Raw genomic sequence first — 25,173 nt, 5'->3', positions numbered from 1 at the left:
CAAACATTTTGTAAAAGTTCTAAATGCATCAGAATAAAAGTCTGGCATCATATCTGACTGCAGCTTCTGGTGCTATTCAAACACAAACTTCTGAATGACAAGCTTAAGGAAAACAGCACAGACACATGTCTCAACAAGAAGGAAAGCGGAGGCATCACGCTTCAACCCAAACTTGTTGCTAAGATATGAACACATTCTGGTCAAATTAACCATGAACCCCAGCTGTTCTGTTTCAGCAAGTACCTGTAGATGACGCCATTTTGGTGAAGAAACATCAGTGCTGAAGTGACCTCTGCTGCATAAAACCTTGATCGAGCTTCATCAAACTTGCGGGAACGTTGAATCTGAAACATTAAATCGCCTCCATTTACGTATTCCATGACGAAAAAAAGGCGATCCTAAATGAAGGGGAAAAGAGTATTTTTTGTTAAAATTCTTAAAGCACTACAAGTGATTGTTCTGTGTATAACTTCACCTACCCCAATACTGAACTGATTTCACAACCTATGGACTCACTTTCAAGGATTCTACAACTCTGAAATAATATTTATTATTATTATTATTATTTTGTATTCTCTTTTTTTGTAAATTGCACAATTTGTTGTATTTTGCACATTGGTTATTTGTTGTGTGCAGTTTTTCATTGATTCTATTGTCTTTCCTTGAACTTACTGGGAATGCCTGCAGGAAAATATGTACTTTGATAATAAATTTACTTTGATCTTTGACAACTAAACACCTGTGGAGAAGAATCAATTCACTGCTGACAAAGGAAAAATAAAGTTCAAAAGCACACCAGTGTGAACCACCATACCAAGTAGCATTGACTCTTCAATCTTTTCAGAGTCACTGTTGCATAAAATTGAGTCAATCTAAAGGACTTCACAGTTTATCAGGATGCATTTTAAAAACATACAAACCCTATCAAAGTATCCCCACCTTATTTTCCTCTACCAAAAGCTGATAGGATTCCGATCAGTGATTATTTAAATTTTTACCTTTTGTGAGAGATGGTTAATGAAAGACCACATTTGATTGCTGTCCCCAAAATCCCCTTCAGAAAATATTGGTGGTCAGCCAAAGTCTTACCTCTGAAGCTACTCTTTTTAAATCACAATCTTTTAAATAATTTACTTGTCTGTAAACTCATCAGTATCTACAGAGGCACGTTAATCATTTTGCTGCCCAGGCACCATGGTTTGGTTCAGATATTGGATGCTATCTGTGTGTGTGTGTGTGTGTGTGTGTGTTGACATACTCCCCGTGACTCTGTTTCTGCTGGTTTCTCCAAGTTTCTGCATATATGAAAGGTAAGCTGATAGGCTAACTGGCTACCCAGATTTACCATTTCGTCTCAATAAGAGAGAAAAGATGAAGGGTTGATTGTGCATTTGAGAGAGAATAAATATCCAGGGCCAGTGTAAGGAACCCTGGTTTTCAACAGATATTGAAGCCCTGGTTAAGAGAAAAAATGAGGTGCATCGCAGGTATAGGCACGTAGGAATAAATGAGTGTTTATGGAGTATGAGAAATGCAAGAGAACATTTAAGAAAGAAATCAGGAAGGCTAAAAAAAAAGGTATGAACTTTCCTTTGCAGATAAGGTGAATCCTAAAGTAGGTTAAGAGCAAAATGATTGCAAGGGACAAAATTAGTCTTCTGGAAGCTCAGAATGGTAATTCAAGTATTGAGCCCAAACAGATGGCAGAGATCTTAAGTGCATTCTTTCCATTTTTATTTACTCAGGATATGGATACAGAGTCTATAGAAGTGAGGCAAAGCAAAATCAACTTCATGGATCCTGTACAGAATTACAGAAGAGGAGGTGTTTGCTACCCTGAGGCAAATCAGGGTCAGCAAACCCCCAGGGCCTGACAGGGTGATCCCTGGGACCCTATGGGAAGCAAGTGCAGAAATAGCAGAAATATTTATAAGATCCTTAGTGGCATGAGAGGTACCAGAAGATTGGAGGATAGTCAACGTTGTTCTGCTGTTTAAAAAGGGCTCCAAAGAGAAACCAGGAAATTGTTTGCCAGTGAGTGTGACATCAGGTGTGGGAAAGTTATTGCAAAGTATTCTAAGGGACCAGTTATATAAGTAGACATGAACTGATGAAAGATATTTAACTTGTCTTCATGTGTAGTAGGTCACGTCTAACCAACCTTAGAGACTTTCGAGGAAGTTACCAGGAAACTGGATGAAGGCAAGGCAGTGTATGTTGTCTATGTGGATTTTAGTAAGGCATTTGACAAGGTCCCGCAGGGAGGGCGGTCAAGAAGATACAGTCACTCAGCATTCAGGATGAAGTAGTAAATTGGATTAAACATTGGCTTTGTGGGAGAAGCCAGAGACTGGTAGCAGAGGGTTGGTGCTGGATCCATTGTTGCTTGCCATCTATATCAATGGTCTGGATAATAATTTGGTTAACTGGATCAGCAAATTTGTGGATGACACCAAGATTAGGGGTGCAGTGGACAGTGAGGAAGTCTATGATGGCTTGCAGAGGGATCTGCATCAGCTGAAAAAGTGGACAGAAAAATGGCAACACACACAAAATGCTGGTGGAACGCAGCAGGCCAGGCAGCATCTATAGGGAGAAGCACAGTCGACGTTTCAGGCTGAGACCCTTCGTCAGGACTAACTGAAAGGAAAAATAGTAAGAGATTTGAAAGTAGGAGGGGGAGAGGAAAATGCGAAATGATTGGAGAAGTCTGGAGGGGGTGGGGTGAAGCTGAGAGCCAGAAAAGTGATTGGCAAAAGGAATACAGAGCTAGAGAAGGGAAAGGATCATGGGACGGGAGGCCTACGGAGAAAGAAAGGGGGAGGGAGGAGCACCAGAGGGAGGTGTAGAACAGGCAGAGTGATGGGCAGAGAGAGAAAGGAAAAAAAGGGAGGGGGAAAAATATATCAGGGATGGGGTAAGAAGGGGAGGAGGGGCATTAACGGAAGTTAGAGAAGTCAACGTTCATGCCATCAGGTTGGAGGCTACCCAGCCGGTATATAAGGTGTTGTTCCTCCAACCTGAGTGTGGCTTCATCTTGACAGTAGAGGAGGCCATGGAGTAGAGGAGTAGAGGAGAAAAATGGCAGATGGAATTTAATGCAGGTGAGTGTGAGGTTTTAAGACTACAGTAGGACCAACCAGGGTAGGTCTTACACAGTGGATGGTTGGAGTATAGTGGAACAAAGGGGCCTGGGAATGCAGGTACATAATTCATTGAAAGTTGTGGCACAGTAGATGGGATCATAAAGAAAGCTTTTGGCACTTTGGCCTTCATAAATTAATGTATGGAGTAGCGAAGATGGATAGTATGTTGAAGTTGTATAAGATATTGGTGAAGCCTTACTTGGAGTATAACCATATAACAATTACAGCACGGAAACAGGCCATCTCGGCCCTTCTAGTCCGTGCCAAACACGTACTCTCACCTTGTCCCACCGACTTGCACTTAGCCCATAACCCTCCATTCCTTTCCTGTCGATATACCTATCCAATTTTACTTTAAATGACAATATTGAACCTGCCTGTACCACTTCTACTGGAAGCTCGTTCCACACAGCTACCACTCTCTGAGTAAAGAAGTTCCTCCTTGTGTTACCCCTAAAATTTTGCCCACTAACTCTCAACTCATGTCCTCTGGTTTGAATCTCCCCTACTCTCAATGGAAAAAGCCTATCCACATCAACTCTATTTATCCCCCTGATAATTTTAAATACCTCTATCAAGTCGCCCCTCAACCTTCTATGCTCCAAAGAATAAAGACCTAACTTGTTCAATAATTGTTGTATTGTGTGCAGTTTTGACCACCCACCTATAAGAAAGATGTAAACAAGGTTGAAAAAGTGCAGACAACATTTACAAGTATGTTTGCTGAGTCTGGGAGACCTGGGTTATAAGGAAAGGCTGAATAGGTTTGATTCTTTGGAACATAGAAGATTCAGAGGAAATTTGATAATGGTGTACAAAATAATGAGGGGTTTAGATAGGGTAAATGCAAGGATGCTTTTTCCACTGAGGTTGTGTGGGACTACAACCAGAGGTCATGGCTTAATGGTGAGAGGTGGGATATTTAAGGGGAACATGAGGTGAAAATTCTTCACTCAGAGGGTCATGAGAGTGTGGAATGAGCTGCCAGCACAAGTGGTCCATGCAAGCTCAGTTTCAACGTTTAAGCGAAGTTTGGATAGGTACATGGATAGTAGGGATACAGAGGGTTATGGTCCTGGTGCAGGTCAATGGGAGTAAGCAGCTTAAATGGTTTCGGCATGGACTAGATGGGCCAATGAGCCTGTTTCAGTGCTGTGCTTCTCCATGATTCTATGAGAATGAGTGTCATTGGAGCTCATGGGAGGCAAATACTTAAATTGTAAGGGTCCGGTCAGTTATTTAAAAATGTTCTTATCTCCAGGTAAGGTGCTGGAGGATTGGACAATTGCTGTTCTGTTGTTCATGAAAGTCTCTAAGAGTAAATTGCGAAATGGTAGGCCAGTGAGCCTGATGTCAGTTGTGGATAAATGATCGGAAGGTATTCTAGGGGATAGAATAACTATGTCCTAAAATCAGGGATAGGATAAGAATCTGAAGAGAGGAACCGATTAGGGATAGTTAGTATGGTTTTGAGCATGGTAAGTCATTATCAAACAATGTTAAAGAGTTTTTCAAAAAAGTTACCAGGAACATTCATAGGGGAAAGGCAGTGGACGTTGTCCACATGGACCTTAGCAAGGCCTTTGACAAAAGTCCTACACAGAAGTCTGGTCCAGAAGGTGGTTCAGTTGCTTGGCATTCAGGATAAAGTAGTAAAACGAATTAAATGTTAGCTTCGCAGGAGAAACCAGAGAGTGGTAGAATGGCTGTCTCTCTGACTGGAGGCCTGTGTCTAGTGGTGTGCTGCAAGTTCAGTGCTGGGTGCACTATTGTTTGTCATCTACATTCAAAGTTTGGATGATAGTATGGTCCACTGGATCAGCAAATCTGCTGTTGATATCAGGACTGCAGTCAAAATGGACAGCAAGGAAGAGGGATCTAAACCACATGGAAAAATGGACTGAAAAATGGGAGATGGAATTTCATGCAGACAAACGTGAGGGACTGTACTTTCAGAGGACTAAAGAGTGTAGGATTTACACAAAGAACAGTAGGACACAGAAGAGCGTGCTAGAACAAAGGGAGCTGAGACTACAGATCCAGAATTCCTTAAAAGTGGCATCACAGGTAGATAAGATTATAAAGCGAGCTTTAGCCACATTGACCTTCATAAATCAAAGTACTTCGTACATGAGTTGGAATGTTATGTTGAAGATGTACAAGGTGGTGATGATACGGAGTTTGAGTGTTGTGTGAGATCCTGGTCACCTACCTAACGTAAAGGTATCAATAAGTTCAAAAGAATACAGAGACTACTTGTAAGGATGTTGCTGGCACGTGAGGACCTGAGTCATAGGGAAAGGTTGAAAAGATGAGAGAATGAAGGGAGATATGATAGATGTATGCAGAATAATGAGGGGTATAGCTAGGAAAAATGCAAACAGGCTTTTTCCACTGAGGTTGTGAAATATTTAAAGGGAACTAAGCTCAGAAGGTGGTGCGAGTGTGGAACGAGCTCCGAGCAGAACTGGTAGGTGCTGGTTTGATTGCAATATTTAAGAGAAGTCTGGATAAATAATAGATGGGAGTGGCATAGAAGGCTATGGTGCAGGCACAGGTCAATGAGATTAGGCAGAATAACAATTAGGCACTGATAAGATGGACTGATGGGCCTGTTTCTGGAAAAGGAGAGCCTACACCACAAAGTAACTCAATTTTAAATAATTGAGGATATCATTTTAAAGTGAGAGGTACAAAGCTTGAAGAAGACACACAAAAAATGGTGGGGAATGGAAGGAAAAGGACCACATGCAGACAGGTGGATTAGTTTAAATTGGTATCATGACTGTCAGAGACATTGTGGATCGAAGGGTCCTTTATTATGTTATGTTCTAACTGATTGCTCCAAAGACACAATCTGATAGTCCAGTGAGGGAATCCGAAATTTAAAAATTCAAAGTACCATGTTACAGGATGAAAAACTAAACAAGGGGGAGAAAAGTCATTAAGTACGTACTTGGTCAATATTTGTAAAAGCAAATATTTGCTACATTTTTTCCCTCCACAGTCCTAGACTGATTGCCATGTGTGAAGGAAAACCTACTGACGTCACTCTTAATTTTGCCTTTTGGACTTGTTTGTTTTACATTACTGTTATGCAGGGTGATCAGAGTGCTGGACAACTTCTAACACAGCAACTATTGAGTTTTATTTTTATATTGTTTAGGGGGGGGGGTAGATCTTCAAGTCCAGTTATAATGAAGCTGTATTATTGGGTGAATGGGCTGGCTGTCAGCTCAGCCTGCCCAGACTAGACCTGAAATGGCAGATCTGACTTAAGTGCTGCCAATGTGCACTGTTTATATTTGCTGTTGGCAGCAAATTTGGTCTGAAGCTGCGAGTGGAAACCATTCTCCAGGAAGCTTTTGCTGTCCTTATATGCAAGTGCCATTTAATTGGCAGGGTTACTGGGTGTCACTGCCTTTGTTTGTGGGGACAATCCCATAGTACGAACATGTGTACTGATCTCACTGCTTTATAATTGGGCAGAAACTAGTGCAACAAACTACCATTGGATATTTGTTATACTGGCTCATTGTCCTGGATAGAACTATGCGATAATAGGAGGTAATGTACTGTAGAATCTCCCAGACAATAATTTGACTGTGAGAAAAGCAATCAGATCTCATCTGAAGGGCCCAAACACTCCAAAGGGGAAAAATGGCCTTTGTTTAAATGTCTTTCTACTGTTAATCCAATAATGGATTAGGTCAGCATGTGTAAAAAGCAAAACTTAAAGAGTAGTGACTTCAAGCTAAACTATCCCTGCAGACTAAGGATTTGTCTTCTCATTTTGGAATATCCAATCAATGATTTGGCGTTTGAGAAAGCACTCCTTTTAAAGTGTTCACCAATCAGACCAGCTACTATTCTGTTGAAGCTCTCAATTACATACTATGTTCCTGGGAATGAACGAAGCGTTTTACCCATGCTCCTGTTGATTGTTTCAAAATTTGTCAGGCTGAGCCTCCTTGTATACAATTGCACTTAAAGTCACAGAGAAATAAAATTACTTTAAGTCTCCATCTAAAACTTGAATGGAAATAGAAATGTCACTGTTTCTATCTCGAGCTCAGCGCAGCTAATTCTAAATCTTGAGTTGGGTAGGGAAAGCGGAAATAAAAAAAAACACATTCCCAACAGGAGCAAATTCATTACATTGTGAGCTGGAGATATTTTTGTGTTGTTACAGTTTGAAATTTTTTCTCATACAAAATGGTAGTACTTGTTATTTACTTTCATGAAATGGTTTCTATTTACACCTATTCAGTTAATCCTACCAAAAACTACAGTAGTATGATTAGCAGACATTTTTAACCTTTCCCTGCTTCAATCTGTGGCTCCAACCTGCTTTAAGATGACCCCTATCATCCTGGATAAAGAAAAACAAGAAAACCTGCCTTAACAACTACTGCCCAGTAGCTCTGTCATCCACATCATGAAGTGCTTTGGGAGGCTGGTGACTCCACCCTTCCATGCAAACTTGATCCACTGCAATTTGTCTACTGCTGGAACAGGTCTACAGCAAATGCTCCATGGTCCTATGCTCACCCCTAGTGCATCTGGACATTAAAGACACTTATGCCCAACCACTAGTTATTGACTACTGTTGCACCTTTGAAATTTTCTTTCCAAGCCAACTCATCACGAACTCCAGACCCTGCAACTAGATCCTTGACTTCTTGACCAACAGACCACAATCAATAGGATAGGCAAAAATACCACCACCATGGTCATTATAAAACATTGATGTGTCCTCAGCCTGCTGTCCTACTACTCCCTGTACACTCATAACTGCACAGTCAGATTCTGCTCCAACTCCATTTACATGTTCACAGATGATACCACCATCATGGGCCATATCTCAAAAGATAACGAGTTAAAGTACAGAAAAGATATAGAGAGCTCAGTGACATGGTGTCGTGACAACAACTATAGAAAGCATCTTATCTGGATGCCTAACAGCTTGGTACGGGAATTGCTCTGCTTGTTGCAGCAACAAAATGCAGAAGGTTATGGACTCAGCACGTCGTGGACAGAGCCGCTCCACTATGCACTCTATCTATATTTCTCGTTGCCTCAGAGAAACAGCCAGCATAATCAAAGACTGTGTCCACCCTGGGCTTCATCTCTTTTTCCCTCTTCCATTGAGTGAAAGAGGCAAAAGACAGAAAACATGAACTAACAAGCACAAGGCAATACTCACAAGCACAAAGACAGCTTTCACCCACTAAATAAAATGACTAAATGGTTTTCTAGTATAATAAGATGGACTCTTGGCATCACCGTCCAGCACTAATCTTACCCTGTCACAGTTACATTTTATTCTGCATTGTTACTGTTTCTGATTCAATGCATTGTGTAATGATCTAATCAGTATGAATAATATGTACTCAGACAAGTTCTTCACTGCATCTTGGTACATGTGACTGTAATAAACCAATTCTAATAGTGATTTGCTCATTCCTAATATCAGTATACACCAATTAGAAGAAAGCATCACAAATATGTAAGTAGGTACACAGCACTTTAAAGCTCTTCCAAATCATGCAATAAAAACAAAAAAGGAATACCAAGTTTGTCTTTCCAAGTTTTTACACGAGGAAAGCCAAGGGCATCCGGCAGGCAAATTGGAAAGTATGAGAATATGGATGCTGAGTGATGATAGAATTGGATACTCTGATGTGTTCCTTAGGTAAATGATCACCAACATATGATAAAGTGAGAAAGTGCATTCTTGGAATCAAAGTCCACCATGTTCTCGGAAAACTGGGAGTGATACGGTTGACTATAAAATCAAACTTAGATCATTGTGGGAAAATGAGCGACAATCAAACCCACATTTAGTGTCAACCAATCCTTCCCTTACATCTTCGCGCAACTTTATTTCAAGAGGGTTATGTGTCAGAGCTGCAATGGTCAAAGTAGATTATATACAAAATCAGATCAGTGCTAACATCCTGGGAACTGAAGGAAATCTACCAACTTTCAACTCTTTAATGAGCACACAATGTAGATATATGACTGACAACTTGAAAATAATCATCTTTAGGCAATGGTGGCTACTTCAGGTATAGAATGGTTGGACTACTGAATTGTTTTCAATGCCAATATAGATTATTATGCTGCAATGTTAATACTTCTTGGGGTTTTTTCTCTTCCATTTCCCTTTCAACATTAATATGAATTATTAAGCTACAGTCTTTATATTTTTGGGAACATTTTTCTCTCTGTCTCCCCCATCTCTTCAAATTTGTTTTCATGGAGCTCTAATCTATGGAATTTCATCCTCCAAGTAGTCTTCCTCATTTGTAGCTCTTGACTTGCATGATATTCTCAGAAACTCTTTCTGCTCTCACTTATGTTCAATACATTACTTTGCGCTCAGTTTGCTACTTACTTAAATAAAACACACTGGTATGGTATGTTGTTGCGTGAATGAAATCACCGAAGAAAAGTAGTGGTAGCTATGAAGCAGCCTCTTTATTTGACAAAACAAGATACAGCAGATATCATAATAACATGCTTTCAGTGAAAAGATCTGGCTGGCCCAATGCTACCTGACATTTATGTGTTAAACATTAAAGGTCAATTCCATACTTACAATGCATCCACAATACTTTCTTCGAAACTACACACAAACTTAATATCTTCCAATTCCCACCCACATCACAGACATCTAAATGAATTATAATGAGCATAGTCTGGCCTGTGATTCAAGGCTTTTAAGAACCTAAAGTTCAGACCTGCATTTTAAATTAAATCTACAATCCATATTCAGATTTGAAGACTGGCGGCTGAAGTTATTTTTTAGACGCGCTAAAGCGAAAAATTGCTCTAACATGGAATATCACTCCAGAATTAGCTCTAACTTGAGCTTTCCTACAATTGCTCAAAATCAATCATTTCGTTAAATCACCTTACTAAAATAGCATTCTTCCTGATTGGTAAGCCAACAAAATGGCTTGTAATGCAAGTGGAGCCACAGACTCCATCCCCAATGTATACTACACTGACAGAAATCAAGAAACCAATGCAAAACAGACCAAACTCATCAAATCAAATTCAGTAGTCTAATAATTATTTTCTTTTGTAGTTATGGCTGGACTTATAATTTTTTAACTAGATTAATAATGAAAATCTGTAATGTAATGATCTTCCCAGTAAAATAACTGAAAATATACACTATGTATATAGTTTTTTGCTCTGATCTTGCTTACTTTTATTGGGGTAAGGTCCAGAGATCCCCTCTGCATCCCAAACATTGCTCAAATTGCCCTTATCAATAACAAAACTAGATGACAATTTCCAAGATATTGATTTCTCTATCTTATATGCACAGGCCTGTACCTTTGTGCATATATAATTGTTACACTCTATTGTTACCTCTCTACTTATGAGATGAGTTAGGCCGTTTCCTAATTTCAGGTCCACAATGGGCAGGGTACAAGAAATGCACTAAATTTAGAAAAGTATTAGGTCAGGAAAAGGTTGATGTGTTATATAGAACATTCAATATCACATCTTCCACATCATAAAGACAACTTATTTATTTAGTTACCATGTTGCATAATTTACTTTTGTTCCCAGAAATCCACAAATGCTGCTTCAAAAATTATTTTTAATCATTCACGAGAATTTAAACAGGATGAAAGAGAAGTTTGTTTAAAAGTAAAAATTACAGAGACTGTCTCCACCCACTAAAAACTTGAATAAACATTTCCTGCCTTCTAATTAGGGCTGTACAATATCTGAGTCTTATAAAATGGTGGAATGAAAGCCTGAGATGGAATGATAATGGAAGATTTATACAATTTATCTGGCCTTACCATTTTCCTTTTAGTTGTATTACATGAAGTGAATGCATGAAGAGTCTAATGTGTGATTTATTGTATTTGACAATAAATCGTGAAAATAAATTCAACTGTTAGTTTGTTTCACTCAGTGAACACAAAGACTGAACAAAATGGGAATAGTGTTCAGTAATAAAGCTGGCTTATTAGCAAGAAAAAATATCTATGAATCACTTTGTGAAAGAAAAATCCCAAATCATGTACTGTTGCTTTGGATTCCTTGAGCTTCATACCTGTCACAGAGTTAACCAGTGTTGTTCTGTAATTGTTATTAAGAAATAATCTTTAGCCTGGTGATCGTACCTTCAGTTATACATGTCTCACAGAGGGATGTGTCCTGGTGTGTGTATATCACAGACCTAGCTGAGATTAACGAATCCATAATTTGTCCTTACGTTACATAGTACTAAATATCAATATTTCAATGCAAAGTTTTCTGTTTCTGATCATCATAGAAACCAAAAAGGTACATGCTAACACCAACAGTCAATATCATAACTCCAGAAAATTTTCACCACTTCTGTTCATTTATTTCCTTTTGCATTGACCTGTGTGAGAAGATATGCTGCTAAAGTTACCACACCCAAACAGGGCAATTGTGGGGCGACATCACAAATTGTACAAATGGACCTCATTCACTGTGTAAACATGTACAAAATATGTTCGGAGTAAGAAATTAAATACTTGTATTGAAAAAGTGCCTTGGGTAATTTTAAGATTTTCCAACAAATAGTAGGGAATATCAGCTGGAGAGAGGAGTATCTGAAACCCTTATGATTTGGTCAAAGTACAGGGACGTGGTATTGGGGAAGCTGATGTACAACTTCATTGGGAGGTAAGGTGGGAATGTGAGTAGAGAGTTGGTGTTAGAAAGTGATGGCAAAGTTAATACCTACATAAATAGGCATCCATTAGTCTTGAGAGACCATAGATTTGCGCCTTGGAAAGTTTCCAGGGTGCAGGCCTAAGCAGCATTGTATCAGAGACTGGCAGTAGCCCATGCTGTATGTCTCCCCTCTCCACACCACCTATGTTGTCCAAGGGAAGGACAAGGGCAGCTTGACACCGGTGTCACAGAGCAATGTGCGGATAAGTGCCTTGCTCAAGGTCACAACACACTGCCTTAGCTGAGGCTTGAACTAGTGACCCTCAGATCACTAGACCAATGCCTTAACCACTTGGGCACGCACCAACCTTAAAGCTAAGAACCTTGTTATACTGGGTCGAATGAAGCAGTTCCCCATGAAGTATCACCAAAGTATCATGAAGTATTTTGTTGCTGGAGCATGCATATTTGGTAGTCTCCGCGAGCAAGCATGACACCAGCAGTAATTCCTCAACAAAAGTTTAACTCAACAAAGTTTGCAATGAAATTCTATTATGTGTGCACTGTCAAACACGTTTGAATCTCTTTGGTAATGAATGTAATACAATATATAATATACTAGTTTGAAGTTGCCCAAGAGTTTTCGAAACAATAGCTGTTGGTCAGTTTGTTAACAGCCGAGCCACCAATTAATTTTAGTTTGAGATCAAGCTCTATTTTTGGATAATGATGTAATTTATTTAATATTTCAGTAATATTTGAGTAATATTGTAAATACATTATTTGATTAAACTTTCATTGTTTATATAATTCATAATAGAATATATGTAAGAAGTATGTGAATGTTTATAATATATACATCATTACACTACAGCATCCCGTATGAGCATTTCACAATAAAACAGAACAACTCAGTAGACAGTATTCCTGCCTTCTGAGTTTCTGGAGTTAGAAACCATAACAGTGGCAAAGAGGAGGTTTCAAAACAAATCCAAGATGGCTACCTACTTGTTGAAACATTGCATGTTCTTCTTTGGAAGGAGAGGGAAACGTTCAAGTAAAAAAGAAAGCACAGCACAAGTCTCTTCGGAAGGGGAGAAAGACAGCCGAGTTAAAAAAAAAGGAGGAAAACAGACAAAATTTACAAGCAGTGAATGTGGCCATGGGTCCATCTACACTGAATTTCAGTTGATAATAATCATTAATAAATAAAAAGCATAAAATGGCTGGATACATCAGAAAGATAGATGCAATCAATGGAACAACAGAAAACTGGATTATGTATTTTGTTCAGTTTTTGAGCATTAAAGCAAATGGAATCGCTGATAAGGAATGAGTGCCAGTGTTGCTGAGGGAAAGCACAGAGTTTACTCAAACGTTTAACTGCTCCAACCTAACCAGCCAACATGAGCTTTGCTGATATTGTGAAAGTAATGCAGGAACGTTCAGCACCAAAATCATTGCTGATCACGGAACGCTTCAGGATTCAGGAGCGGAATCAGAAGGAAGGGTATTCATTGAATTGAAGAAATTGTCCAATCATTGTCAGTTCAGAGAGATCATTGTTCATGGAATCTTAAAAGAAGGCATTCAAAAATGGCTCCTAACTGAAGCAGAACTCACATTTAAAAGAACAGTTGAAATGCCTGTTTGACTGGAAACAGTAGCCACAGACACAATTCAGTTGCAGTCAGGAATAAAAGTGAGCATGAATAAAATTGTAATGCCTAAGCAGAAACATGACTGTCCAAACAAATTTTGTTACTGTGTAGCAAGAGTTCACATACACCAGACCATTGTAGGTGTAAGTGTGAAACTTGTAGAAAATGCACCAAGGTAGGACACATACAAAGGGCATGTTGGGCAGACAAAAATAAATGGACTGAACAGGGAAGAGAAAAAGATAAAATGCCAGGTTGCAGTTTCAAAAAGAGCACTAATTGTTGAAAAATCTGAAAATGATGAGTGTCATACAGGACTGAGTAGCCTTGCGATCTAACATGTGAAAAGTAACAATAGACAAGGAACACACACAAAAAGCTGGAGGACCTCAGCAGGTCAGGCACCATCTATGGAAAAGAGTAAACAGTCGAAGTTTTGTGCCAATACCCTTCAGCAGGATTGGAACTGAAGGGGGAAAGATCCAGAATAAGAAGGTGGGGGAGGGGAGTTAGGAGTACAAGGGGGCAGGTGATAGGTGAAACCGAAGAGAGGGAGGAGGTTAAGCAAAGAACTAGGAAGCTGTGGCCTATTTTATCACGTGCCTCCAAGTACCCTGAAACCAAATCCTTAACAGTTGATTCCAATATCTTCCCAACCACTGAGGTCAGACTAACTGACCTATAATTTGCTTTCTTCTGCCTCCTTGCCTTCTTGGAGTGACATTTTCAATTTTCCTGTCTCAGAAACCATTTGAAAATCTAGTGATTCTTGAAAGATCATTACTAATGCTTCCACTATCTCTTCAGGCACCTCTTTAAGAATCCTGATCTAGATGACTTATCTACCTTCAGAAATCAGTTTTCCAAAAATCTTCTTGCTAGTAATGAGGGTTCCTCAATCAAGGAGATTCAATACTTCACTCTTGGACAAGCAGGACTGGCGAGGAACTACAGAAATGATCAAAAGTGGGTACTTAGAAAGATTAAGGTCTGAACAGTGAAGATTGCTTGAGGTGTCATCTGGAGCCGACACGTTGATCAGCTGAGGAGAGCAGAGTTAATTATAAGAGAAGAAAGGTGTCCAAAACTGTAAAAACCATTTCCTGCAGTCCCAGACTCAACTCCTACGACCACCACAAAGGCAGTCCCAGAATCTAAAAATGTTTTACAGCCACAAAATGCAGCCAGCAGGGTAAGCACCAGTGCATTAGGGATGTAAAATCAAAAAGGGTAGCAAATACAGTCCTCAGAGTATTTTATCTCAATGCATGGAGTATTAGAAATAAGGTGGATGATCTTGTCGCACTATTACAGATTGTCAGGTATGATGCTATGACCATCACTGAATCGTGGCTGAAGGATGGTTGTAGTTGGGAGCTGAACATTCAAGGTTACTTGTTATATCGGAGGGATGGGAAGGTTGGAAGAGTGGGTGGTGTGGCCCTGCTGGTAAAGAATTGTTTCAGATCAGTAGAAAGACATGACATAGGATTGGAAGATGTTGAATCCTTATGGGTTAAGAAACTGCAAGGGTAAAAGGACCCTGATGTCCTCCCAGCAGGAGCTAGGATATGGACCACAAATTACAATAGAAAATGTTATTATAGCCATGGGAGATTTTAACATGCAAATCGACTGGGAAAATCAGGTTGGTATTGGATCTCAAGAGAATGAGTTTGTTGAATGCCTAAGAGATGGTTTTTTAGAGCAGTTTGTCATTGAGCCTACTTGGGGATCAACTATACTGGATTGGGTGTTATTTAATGAACTGGAGGTGGTGAGGGAGCTGAAGGTAAAAGAACCCGAAGGAGGTAGTGATCACAATCTGATTGAGTTTAACTTGAAATTTTATAAGGAGACAGTAAGGTCTGATGTAGCAGTATTTCAGCAGAGTAAAGGAAATTACAGTGGTATGACGGGAGTTGCCCAAAGTAAATTGGAAGGAGATGCTGGCAGGGATGACAGCAGAGAGGCAATGGTGTGAGTTTCTGGGAAAAATGAACAAGGTGTAGGATGGATGTTTTTCAAAAACAAGGAAACACTTAAATGGCCAAATAGTACAACTGTGGCTGACAAGCGCAGTCAAAGCTAATGTAAAAGCAAATGAGAGGGCAGAAAGCAAAGCAAAAATTAGTGGGAGGATAGAGGGATTGGGAAGCTTTTAAAAACGTACTGAGAGAAACTAAAATAATCATTAGGATGGAAAAGATGAAATATGAAAGCAAGCAAGCACACAATATCAAAGTGGTTAGTAAAAGTTTTTTTCAAGTATAAAATAAAAGAGAGATGAGAGTGGATAGGACCACTAGAAAATGAGGCTGGAGAAATAATAACTGGGAATAAGGAGATAGGAGATGAAATAAATGAGTATTTTGCATCAGTCTTCACTGTGGAAGACCTGAGCAATGTGTCAGACGTTGAAGGGTGTGAAGGAAGAGAAGTGAGTGCAGTTACTATTACAAGGAGAAGGTGCTCAAAAAGCTGAAAAACCTATGGGTACAGAAGTCACCTGGACCAGGTGAACTGCACCCTCAAGTTCTGAAAGAGGTAGGGGTAGAGACTGTGGAGCCATTGATAATGATCTTTCAAAAATCATTAGAATCTGGCATGGTGCCAGAGGACTGGAAAATTACAAATGTCACTCCACTCTTTAAAAAAAAATGAGGGAGGCTATAGGAAATGATAGGAAATTATAGACCAGTTAGCCTGACCTCAGTGGTTGGAAAAACGTTGGAGTCATTGTTAAGGGTGAGGTTATGGAGTACTTGCTGACACAGGACAAGAAAGCACAAAGTCAGCATGGTTTCCTTAAGGGAAAATCTTGCCTGATGAACCTGTTGGAATTCTTTGAGGAGATTACACGTAAGATAGATAAGTGGATGTTATATATTAGGACTTTCAGAAGGCCTTTGATAAGGTGCTACATGTGAAGCTGCCTACGAAGTTAAGAGCCTATGGTATTACAGGAAAGTTACTAACATGGTTGGAGCATAGGCTGATTGGTAGGAGGCAGCAAGTGGGAATAAAGGGATCCTTTTCTGCTTGGCTGCGAATGACTAGTGGTGTTCTGCAGGGGTCAGTGTTGGGACCGTTTCTTTATTATGCTGTGTGTCAATGATTAGGATGATGGAATAGATGGCTTTGTTGCCAATTTTACAGATAATACAAAGATTGGTGGAGGGGCTGGTAGTTTTGAGGAAACAGATAGGCTGAAGAAAGACCTACACAGATTAGGAGAATGGACAAGGAAGTGGCAAATGAAATACAATGTTGGAAAATGCATGGCAATGCACTTTGGTAGTAGAAATAAATGTGCAAACTATTTTCTAGATGGGAGAAAATCCAAAAATCTGAGATGCAAAGGGATTTGGGAATCCTTGAGCAGAACACCCTAAAGGTTAATTTTTTAGCTTGAGTTGGTGGTGAAGACGACAAACAGAATGTTAGCATTCATTTCAAGAGGTTGAGTACACAAGAGCAGGGATGTGATGCTGAGGCTTTATAAGACACTGGCAAGGCCTCACCTTGAGTATTAAGATCAGTTTTAGGCTCCTCGTCTAAGAAAAGATGTGCTGGCATTGAAGAAGGTTCAGAAGATGTTCACAATTATGATTCTGGAAATGTAAGTGTTATTGTACAAAGAATGTTTGACGGATCTGGATCTGTACTTGCTGGAATTTCGTAGAATGGGGGGAAACTCATTGAAACCTTTTGAATGTTGAAAGGCCTGGACAGAGTAGATGTGGAAAGAATGTTTCCCATGGTGGGGAGAGTCTAGGACAAGAGAGCACAGCCTCAGGATAGAGGGGCGTCCATTTTAAACAGAGATACAGAGAAATTTCTTTAGCCAAACGCTGGTGAATTTGTGGAATTTGTTGCTACAAGCAGCTATGGAGGTCAGATCGTTGGTTGTATTTAATGTAGAGATTAATAGGTTTTTGATTGGACACAGCATCAGAGGTTACCAGGAGAAGGCCAGGGAGTGGGGCTGAGGAGGGGAGAAAGGATCAGCCGTGATTGAATGGCAGAGCAGAGTCGATGGGCCAAAGGAAACAAGTTTAAGCCCATGAGTGAATTTCAGGTTTCATCAAACAGCCATAAATTTATTTTCTGAAATTGTTGGGTAAAATCTGAAGACTACTGCTTAATAACTAGCAGGTAACTAGATATTAACTTCATACCTGTTTGATCAGCTAACTCTGTATATAGAGAAGGCTATATCATTAAAAACACATTGATCTGTTACCAAAAAAATTCACATTCCACACACCAATATTGTTTCATTCTTAAGCAAAGGGGCAAGAGATTTGGAAAAGTGAGTTTTTTTTTCATCCAGCCCATGGTGAGTACCTGGAGTGCAATACTTGAGAGAATAGTAGAACCAGAATCACTCTCAGGATTTCTCTAGATGGGCTGTTGAATCACTTTGGTATAAAAGGCTAAGGGGCAAGTGCTGGGAAGATGGGATTAATAAGGATTATTCCCACTCATTGGCATGGACAAAAAGGAAACAGAATGGTGTATCTCCATGGTACGTGACTGTATGACCAAGCCTTGATCTGGTACTTCCTTTCATAAAGAAAGGAAATACTAACAAGTGAGTCATGTTTTTAGAAATATGTATTTAGTAGTAACATCCAAAGGTTAGGGCAGGTTAACAAAATGTCCTTTTATTGAAGGAAAGATTGCTTGGCATGTACAGGGCAAGGGAACATGGTTGTAGCCGATCCAGCAATTACTTTTTGGTGAACAAATTCTCAGTTTGAGTATTAAGAATTTGTAAATTCCGCAATGCCCAGACAAATATTTTGTATCTGATTTGATCACAGGTGAGGTTTCAACAGACTAGCAAAAAATTCCTCCATTTAAGAAGGGCGGTAGAGACCAGGAAATTATAGGTTGATGAGTCTTACACCAGTGGTGTGAAATTACTGGAAAAGAGCCTCTGGGATAGGATCTTCTTGCATCAGGAAAAACATAAACTTATAAGTGATCATCAGCATGGCTCTGTTCAGAGGAATGTCATGTCTTACAACTCAACTGTGTGTTGTGAGAAAGCAAGGAAGATGTGATGAAGGTAGGGCACTGGATGTTGCGTACATGGACTTTGGTAAACCTTCTAACAAGGTTTCTCATGGTGGGCTGATACAAAAGATTAAGGCATTTGGAATCCGTTGAGACTTGGCAAATTGGAGCTTCTCATTTTAGCTTATACTCCTTCCCTTCAACCCAACTTCTTGTTTTGGCTTTCCCCCTTACTTTCCAGTCCTGATGTAGGATTTCTGCCCAAAATGTCGACAGTTTATTTATTTCCATAGCTGCTGTCTGACCCGATGAGTCCTTCCAGCATTTTCAACATCTGCAAAATCTAAGAAGGCATGGGATTCAAGGGGACCTTGCTGTGTGGATCCAGAAATGGCTTGCCCACAGAAGGCAAAGAGTGGTTGTAGATGGATCATATCCTGCATGGAGGTTGGAGACCAGTGGAGTGCCTCAGGGATCTGTTCTGGATAGAGTAGGGATGTAGGGAAAGAGTAGGGTCACAGTACAGTACCAAAGAGTAGGGATCCTACTCTTCATGATTTTTATAAATGACCTCGATGAGGTTATTTAAATGACCTAGATGAAGGGATGGGTTAGTAAGTTTGCTGATGACACAAAGGGTGGGGGTATTGTGGATAGTGTGGAGGGCTGTAAGAAGTTACAGCAGGACATTGATAAGATGCAAAACTGGGCTGAGAAGTGGCAGATGGAGTTCAACCCAGGTAAGTGTGAGATGGTTCATTTTGGTAGGTCAAATATGATGGCAGAATATAGTATTAATGGTAAGACTCTTGGCAGTGTGGAGGATCAGAGGGATCTTGGGGTCCGAATCCATAGGACGCTCAAAGCAGCTTCACAGGTTGACTCTGTGGTTAAGAAGGCGTATGTTGTATTGGCCTTCGTTAATCGTGGAATTGAATTTAGGAGCCGAGAGGTAATGCTGCACAGATGTAGGACCCTGGTTAGACCCCACTTGGAGTACTGTGCTCAGTTCTGGTCGCCTCACTACAGGAAGGATGTGGAAGCCATAGAAAGGGTGCAGAGGAGATTTACAAGGATGTTGCCTGAACTGGGGAGCATGCCTTATGAGAATAGGTTGAGTGAACTCGGCCTTTTCTCCTTGGAGCAACGAAGGATGAGAGGTGACCTGATAGAGGTGTATAAGCTGATGTGAGGCATTGATCGTGTGGATAGTAAGAGGCTTTTTCCCAGGGCTGAAATGAAACAAGAGGACACAGATTTAAGGTGCAGGGGAGTAAGTACAGAGGAGATGTCTGAGGTAAGTTTTTTATGCAGACAGTGGTGCATGCATGGAATGGGCTGCCGGAAACGGTGGTGGAGGCGGATACTATAAGGCCTTTTAAGAGACATTTGGATAGGTACATGGAGCTTATAAAAATAGAGGGCTATAGGTAACTCTAGTAATTTCTAAGGTAGGGACATGTTCGGCACAAGTTTGTGGGCCAAAGGGCCTGTATTGTGCTGTAGGTTTTCTATGTTTCTATCTCTTGCATTTTTAATATAAGTAGATGGATAGGTAAAGATGGCGTAAGACATACGTACCTTTGCAGGTCGGGGCAATGAATATAAAAGTCAGGAATTCATTATGTAGCTGTATAAAATTTAGTTAGGTGCCATTTCATTTTTAGGTTGACCAGGATTTTGCCTGGATTATAATTTTACTTATATGGAGAGGCTGGATAAACCAGGATTGTTTAATCTGAGCATCAGAGCCTGAGGGATGATCTGGTAGTTGTTTCAAAAATTATGAGAGACAAAAGGGAGGGTAGATTTCTAGGAGTCTTTTTCTCAGAGTGGTAAGGGGGAATTGGTTTATTATTGTCACATACAATGAGCAACAGTGAAATATTTAGTTTTGTATACCATCAATGCAGATAATTTCAAAATGCAAGTATATTGTAGTAGTTCAAAGGCAAAAGCAGTAACAAAATGCTGAAAATAGTGTTACAGAAAATGTAGTGTGGTTGACAAATAAAGTGCAAATGCAAGTTCCACAATGAAGTAGTTTGAGAGATCGAGAGTTTGCCCTTATCTTACAAGAGCTCCATCCAAGAAGCAAAAGTCGAATGCTAGAGGATATAGCTTCATGGTGAGAGGGGGAAAATTTCAAGGAGATTGTGAAGGCAAGTTTTCGTACGTAGAGAGTGGTAGGTACTGAGATTGCACTACCAGGGGATGTGGTAGGGTGTGGTACCAGGGGACACAATGGTAATGTTTAAATACTTATGCACATAAGTTGGCAGGGGATGGAGGGATATAGACCATGTTCAGACAGAGTTACTTTGGACTTGACATTATATTTGGAACAGGCATCATGGGCTGTAGGTCCTGTTCCTGTATGGCACTTACCTACATTCCAACACGGTGGTTTTCCAGAACCACAGTGTTGTACAGCTAGAGAGCAAAATCAACAGATTTTACTTTCCAAAGGAGAGTTATTACGTTAGATCTTATTCAACTAATTAACTCTGAATATCTTGGTGGTCACAGTAGGATGTGAATTTATCACTTGATCAGGTCTTTTGGTTTATGGACTGCTGAATAATTTAACCACGATCCTACTGCACAAGTACTTGTTTTCTGCCTGCTTGAGTCAAATTGGCATTCCTTGAGAAATCAGGCCTAATTAAGGCTGAGCAATTCAATATTATACCAGCTGGTGGAATTTACACACCCAACTATTTCAACGCTTGTATCCATTCTATTCTAAAAATGATGTAAAAAGGAAAGCAATCACTGACACTGCTTTTCACTTTTTCTTATCTGACAATTCAAATGGTGATTTTAAGCTGTCAGCTCATAGTCAAGTACTCACGCATACATAAACTTGCAAACTATAAATAACACAAGCAGTGTGGTATGACCCCCCTCCCCAACTGGCATGCAATAGGATAGTCAATCTATTTACTAAATCTGTATTTAGTCTATGTGTTCTATGAACTCTTAAGTTAATCAAACAATCAGTGCACCATTAATTAGTTCTCAGCAGCACAAGGCAAATTTGACTTGGATGTTTAGAAAAACATGTCCTCCCTGTGTGGAGCAAGATTTTCTCAGCAATCAGGAATTTTACTAAAATGCAGCAGGAAGCAATTATAAGTGCAGCACAGAATGTATTTTGTATGCCCTCAATTGGCTTCAGGAATGTTTATCACAATGCTTTCATACCATGCAAAAGTACAGTGACCTTGCCATGGCAGAAATTAAGATCATTCTTCTTTTCTCTTTTGAGATTTAGCTCTAATCTTATTGTTCCAAAGTACATGTTGTAGCGGTTGTCAAATTACTTTGATCTAGATAACACCACGAGCAGAAATGAGCATGAGCGAATGATGAATGACGCATTTGCTTGGATGGGACCATCGTTTAACTAATCTGGACAAGAACAATGTTATATTTTTGTGATTCTGGTGCCCTGACAAAATGCTGCTGTCCATCTGTCTTTTACATAAAAAAAAATGACTGGCAAATCCTTTATATCCAAGTAATCTCGCTACATAAAGCATACAAAGCTCTTGGCATTCTTCTCAAATTTTCATAAAAGCTCCTCAATGAAATGATAATATAACATTAAAATCTGGTACAACATCAATAATACATGTCTAATAGATTCAAGGCTTTGCACTCATAATTCCACTGAAGCATTTTGCATACAAATGTATTTCCTTAATCCAGTTTTACCCACTTCTTTCCTGAAGGCAATAATATTAATTAGCTGCCTACTTCATGTTACATTTCTTCGCAAGTTAAGCTATTTAACAGAATTTTTCTTTATTTCCTCATTATTGTGGAGTCTGTGCCTCGCTGATAAATCCCAGCATATATTGTCCAATCTTAGCTGACCCTGAGAAGGTAGGGGTAAGCTGCCTTGGAGTTATAGAGTAATGTGGGACGCAAACAGGACCTTCATCCCTACTTGTTCATGTCAACCATGGTGACCACCAGGCCCTTCCCATTTGTCCACATTTGGTTCATATCCCTCAAAAAAATCTCCTATCCATATACTTGTCCATATGTTTTCTAAATGCTATTCATGTACCAGCCTCAAATACCTCCTCTGCCAGTTCATTCCATTTACACACCACTGTCAACATGAAGTTGGCCCTCAAATCCCTTTTAACTTTTTTGCCACTCACCTTAAACCTCTAGTTTTTCGTACTTCTTCCCTTAGTAAAAGTCTCTGTGGATTCGCCCAACTCAGACAACTCATGATTTCACACACCTCCATAAAACCTATCGGGGGAAGTCTCCAGCACAGAGTCTGGTGCTGTGCCTTATAAGGGGGAGAAGAGGACTGAAGTTGTTATACGGGATTCCACAGTTAGAGGAGTAGACTCTGTGAATGCAGTAGAATGGTACGTTGCCTCCAAGTGCCAGGGTCAGATAGGTCTCAGATCAGGTCCACAGCATTCTAAAGGGGAGGGTGAACCAGCCAGAAGTGTTGATACATATTGACACCAATGACACAGGCCAGAAGAGGGTGGAGGTCCTGAAGAGAGAATTTAGGGAGCTAGGTAAAAAGCTGAAGAGCAGGACCTCCAGGGTAGTAATCTCTGGGTTGCTGTCTGTGTCACGTGCCAGTGCAGGGAAGGATAGGATGATTTGGCAGATGAATGCATTAATGAGGACCTGGTGCGGGGGGTGGGGGCAGGGTTTCAGATTTCTGGATCACGAAGATTTCTTCTGGGGAAGGTATGACCCGTACAAAAGGAATGGGTTCCACCTTAACCAGAGGGGGACCAATATCCTTGTGGGCAAGTATGCTAGAACTGTTGTGGAGGATTGAAACTAACTTGGCAAGGGGGTGGTAACTGGAGTGATAGGGCTGAGGATAGGGCAGTTGGTATACAAGCGTACACAGTATGCAGTCAGACTGTCAGGTAGGACAGACAGATGATAGGCAAAATTGCAGTCAGTGGGATGAGTTAAAGTGTAACGGGGGACAAAATAGAAAAGGGTAACAAATAAAGGACTGAAGGTGTTAAATTTGAATGCACATAGTATATGGAATTAAGGCAGATGATCTTGATGTGCAGTTAGAGATTGGCAGGTATGATGTGGACATCACTGAGTTACGGCTGAAAGAAAATCAGAGTTAGGAGCTTATATCTACAGATACACATTGTATCGAATGGACAGGCAGTTAGGCAGAGGGGATGGCGTGGCCCTGTTGGTAAAAAAATGAGATCAAGTCCTTAGAAGGGGGTGATATAAGACTGGAGCAAGTCAAGGATGTGGCGCTGAGGCCTTATAAGGCACTGGTGAGGCCTCACCTCGAGTATCGTCAACAGTTTTGGGCTCCTCATCTTGGAAAAGACGTGCTGCCATTGGAGAGGGTCTAGAGGAGGTTCACAAGGCTGATTCCAGGAATGAAAGGGTTATCATATGAAGAACGTTTGAGGGCTCTGGATCTCTACTCAGGAAATTCAGAAGGATGAGGGCAGAACTCATGGAACATTTTGAATGTTGAAAGGTCTAGACAGAGTAGATGTAGAAAGGATGATGAGAAAGTCTAGGACACGAGGGCACAGCCTCAGGTTAGAGGCTTGCCCTTTCAAAACGAAGGTGCTGAGAAATTTCTTTAGGCAAAGGGTGGTGAATTTGTGGAATTTGTTGCCTCATGGAGCTGTAGAGGCCAGGTCATTGGCTGTATTTAAGGCAGAGATTGATAGGTTCTTGATAGGACATGGTATCAAACGTTAAGGAGCGAAGGCTGGGAACTGGGGTTGAGGAGGAGAAGAAAAAACAATCAGCCATGATTAAATGGTGGAGCAGACTCGATGGGCCAGATGGCCTAACTCTGCTCCTATGTTTTATGGTATAAGTCACTGTGGGTAGAGCTAAGGAACTGCAAGAGTAAAAATCAGAATCAGGTTTATTATCACCGGCATGTGTCCTGCAATTTGTTAACTTAGCAGCAGCAGTTCAATGCAATACATAACATAGAAGAAGAAGGAAAAAAAACCCTGAAGTGAGTTATACACGGGCCTCTGAACAGAGGACTGGATATGAGCTACAAATCATAGCACCAGGAGATAGAAAATGCATGTCAAAAGGGGAATGTTGCGCTATTCATGGGGGATTTCAATATGCAGGTAGATTGGGAAAATCTGGTTGATGCTCATTTTGGATCCCAAGAGCCAGAATTTGTAGAATGCCTATGAGGTGACTTTTTAGATTAGCTTGTGGTTGATCCCACCTGGAGATCAGCTGTTCTACACTGGTTGTGTAATGAACTGGAATTGATTAGGGAACTTAGGAGACAGTGATCATAATATGACAGAATTTGCCTTGCAATTTGACATTGAGAAGCTGAAGTCCGTTGTATCAATAGTACACTGGAGTAAAGCGAATTACAGAGGCATGAGAGAGGAGCCAGCCAAAATTGATTGGAAGGGGACACTAGCAGGGATGACTGCAGAATAGCAATGTCTGGAGTTTCTAGGAGCAATTCAGAAGGAACAGGATAGATATACAACCTGTGCGTACATAATAAAAAACTTCATTTCCCACTGTGCATTGCAGGTGGTTCATCTGCAACCAGAAGTGACATTGGAGATCTGGTCACATCACTCATGTCGGGCTGAAGCCATTACTGTAAATTAAATATGTATTAGTGTTTT

At 40.3% G+C, this 25,173-nt stretch overlaps 1 protein-coding gene across 4 annotated transcripts in view; it reads right to left on the bottom strand.

The window, feature by feature from the left end:
• The window catches only part of prkcea (protein kinase C, epsilon a), a 616,772-nt gene that overhangs the window by 115,084 nt on the left and 476,515 nt on the right, over window positions 1-25,173 (bottom strand). For all 4 annotated transcript variants that reach the window (XM_059985743.1, XM_059985740.1, XM_059985741.1 and 1 more), the window contains one exon: window positions 244-398. In XM_059985743.1, the coding sequence (XP_059841726.1) occupies window positions 244-398 (155 nt within the window). The remainder of the gene's footprint in view (window positions 1-243; window positions 399-25,173) is intronic.

Source organism: Hypanus sabinus, chromosome 12 (genome assembly GCF_030144855.1).
Source record: "Hypanus sabinus isolate sHypSab1 chromosome 12, sHypSab1.hap1, whole genome shotgun sequence".
Taxonomy (NCBI): domain Eukaryota; kingdom Metazoa; phylum Chordata; class Chondrichthyes; order Myliobatiformes; family Dasyatidae; genus Hypanus; species Hypanus sabinus.
The sequence above is the reverse complement of the archived record's forward strand: the minus strand, read 5'-3'. Positions and strand labels throughout refer to the sequence as shown.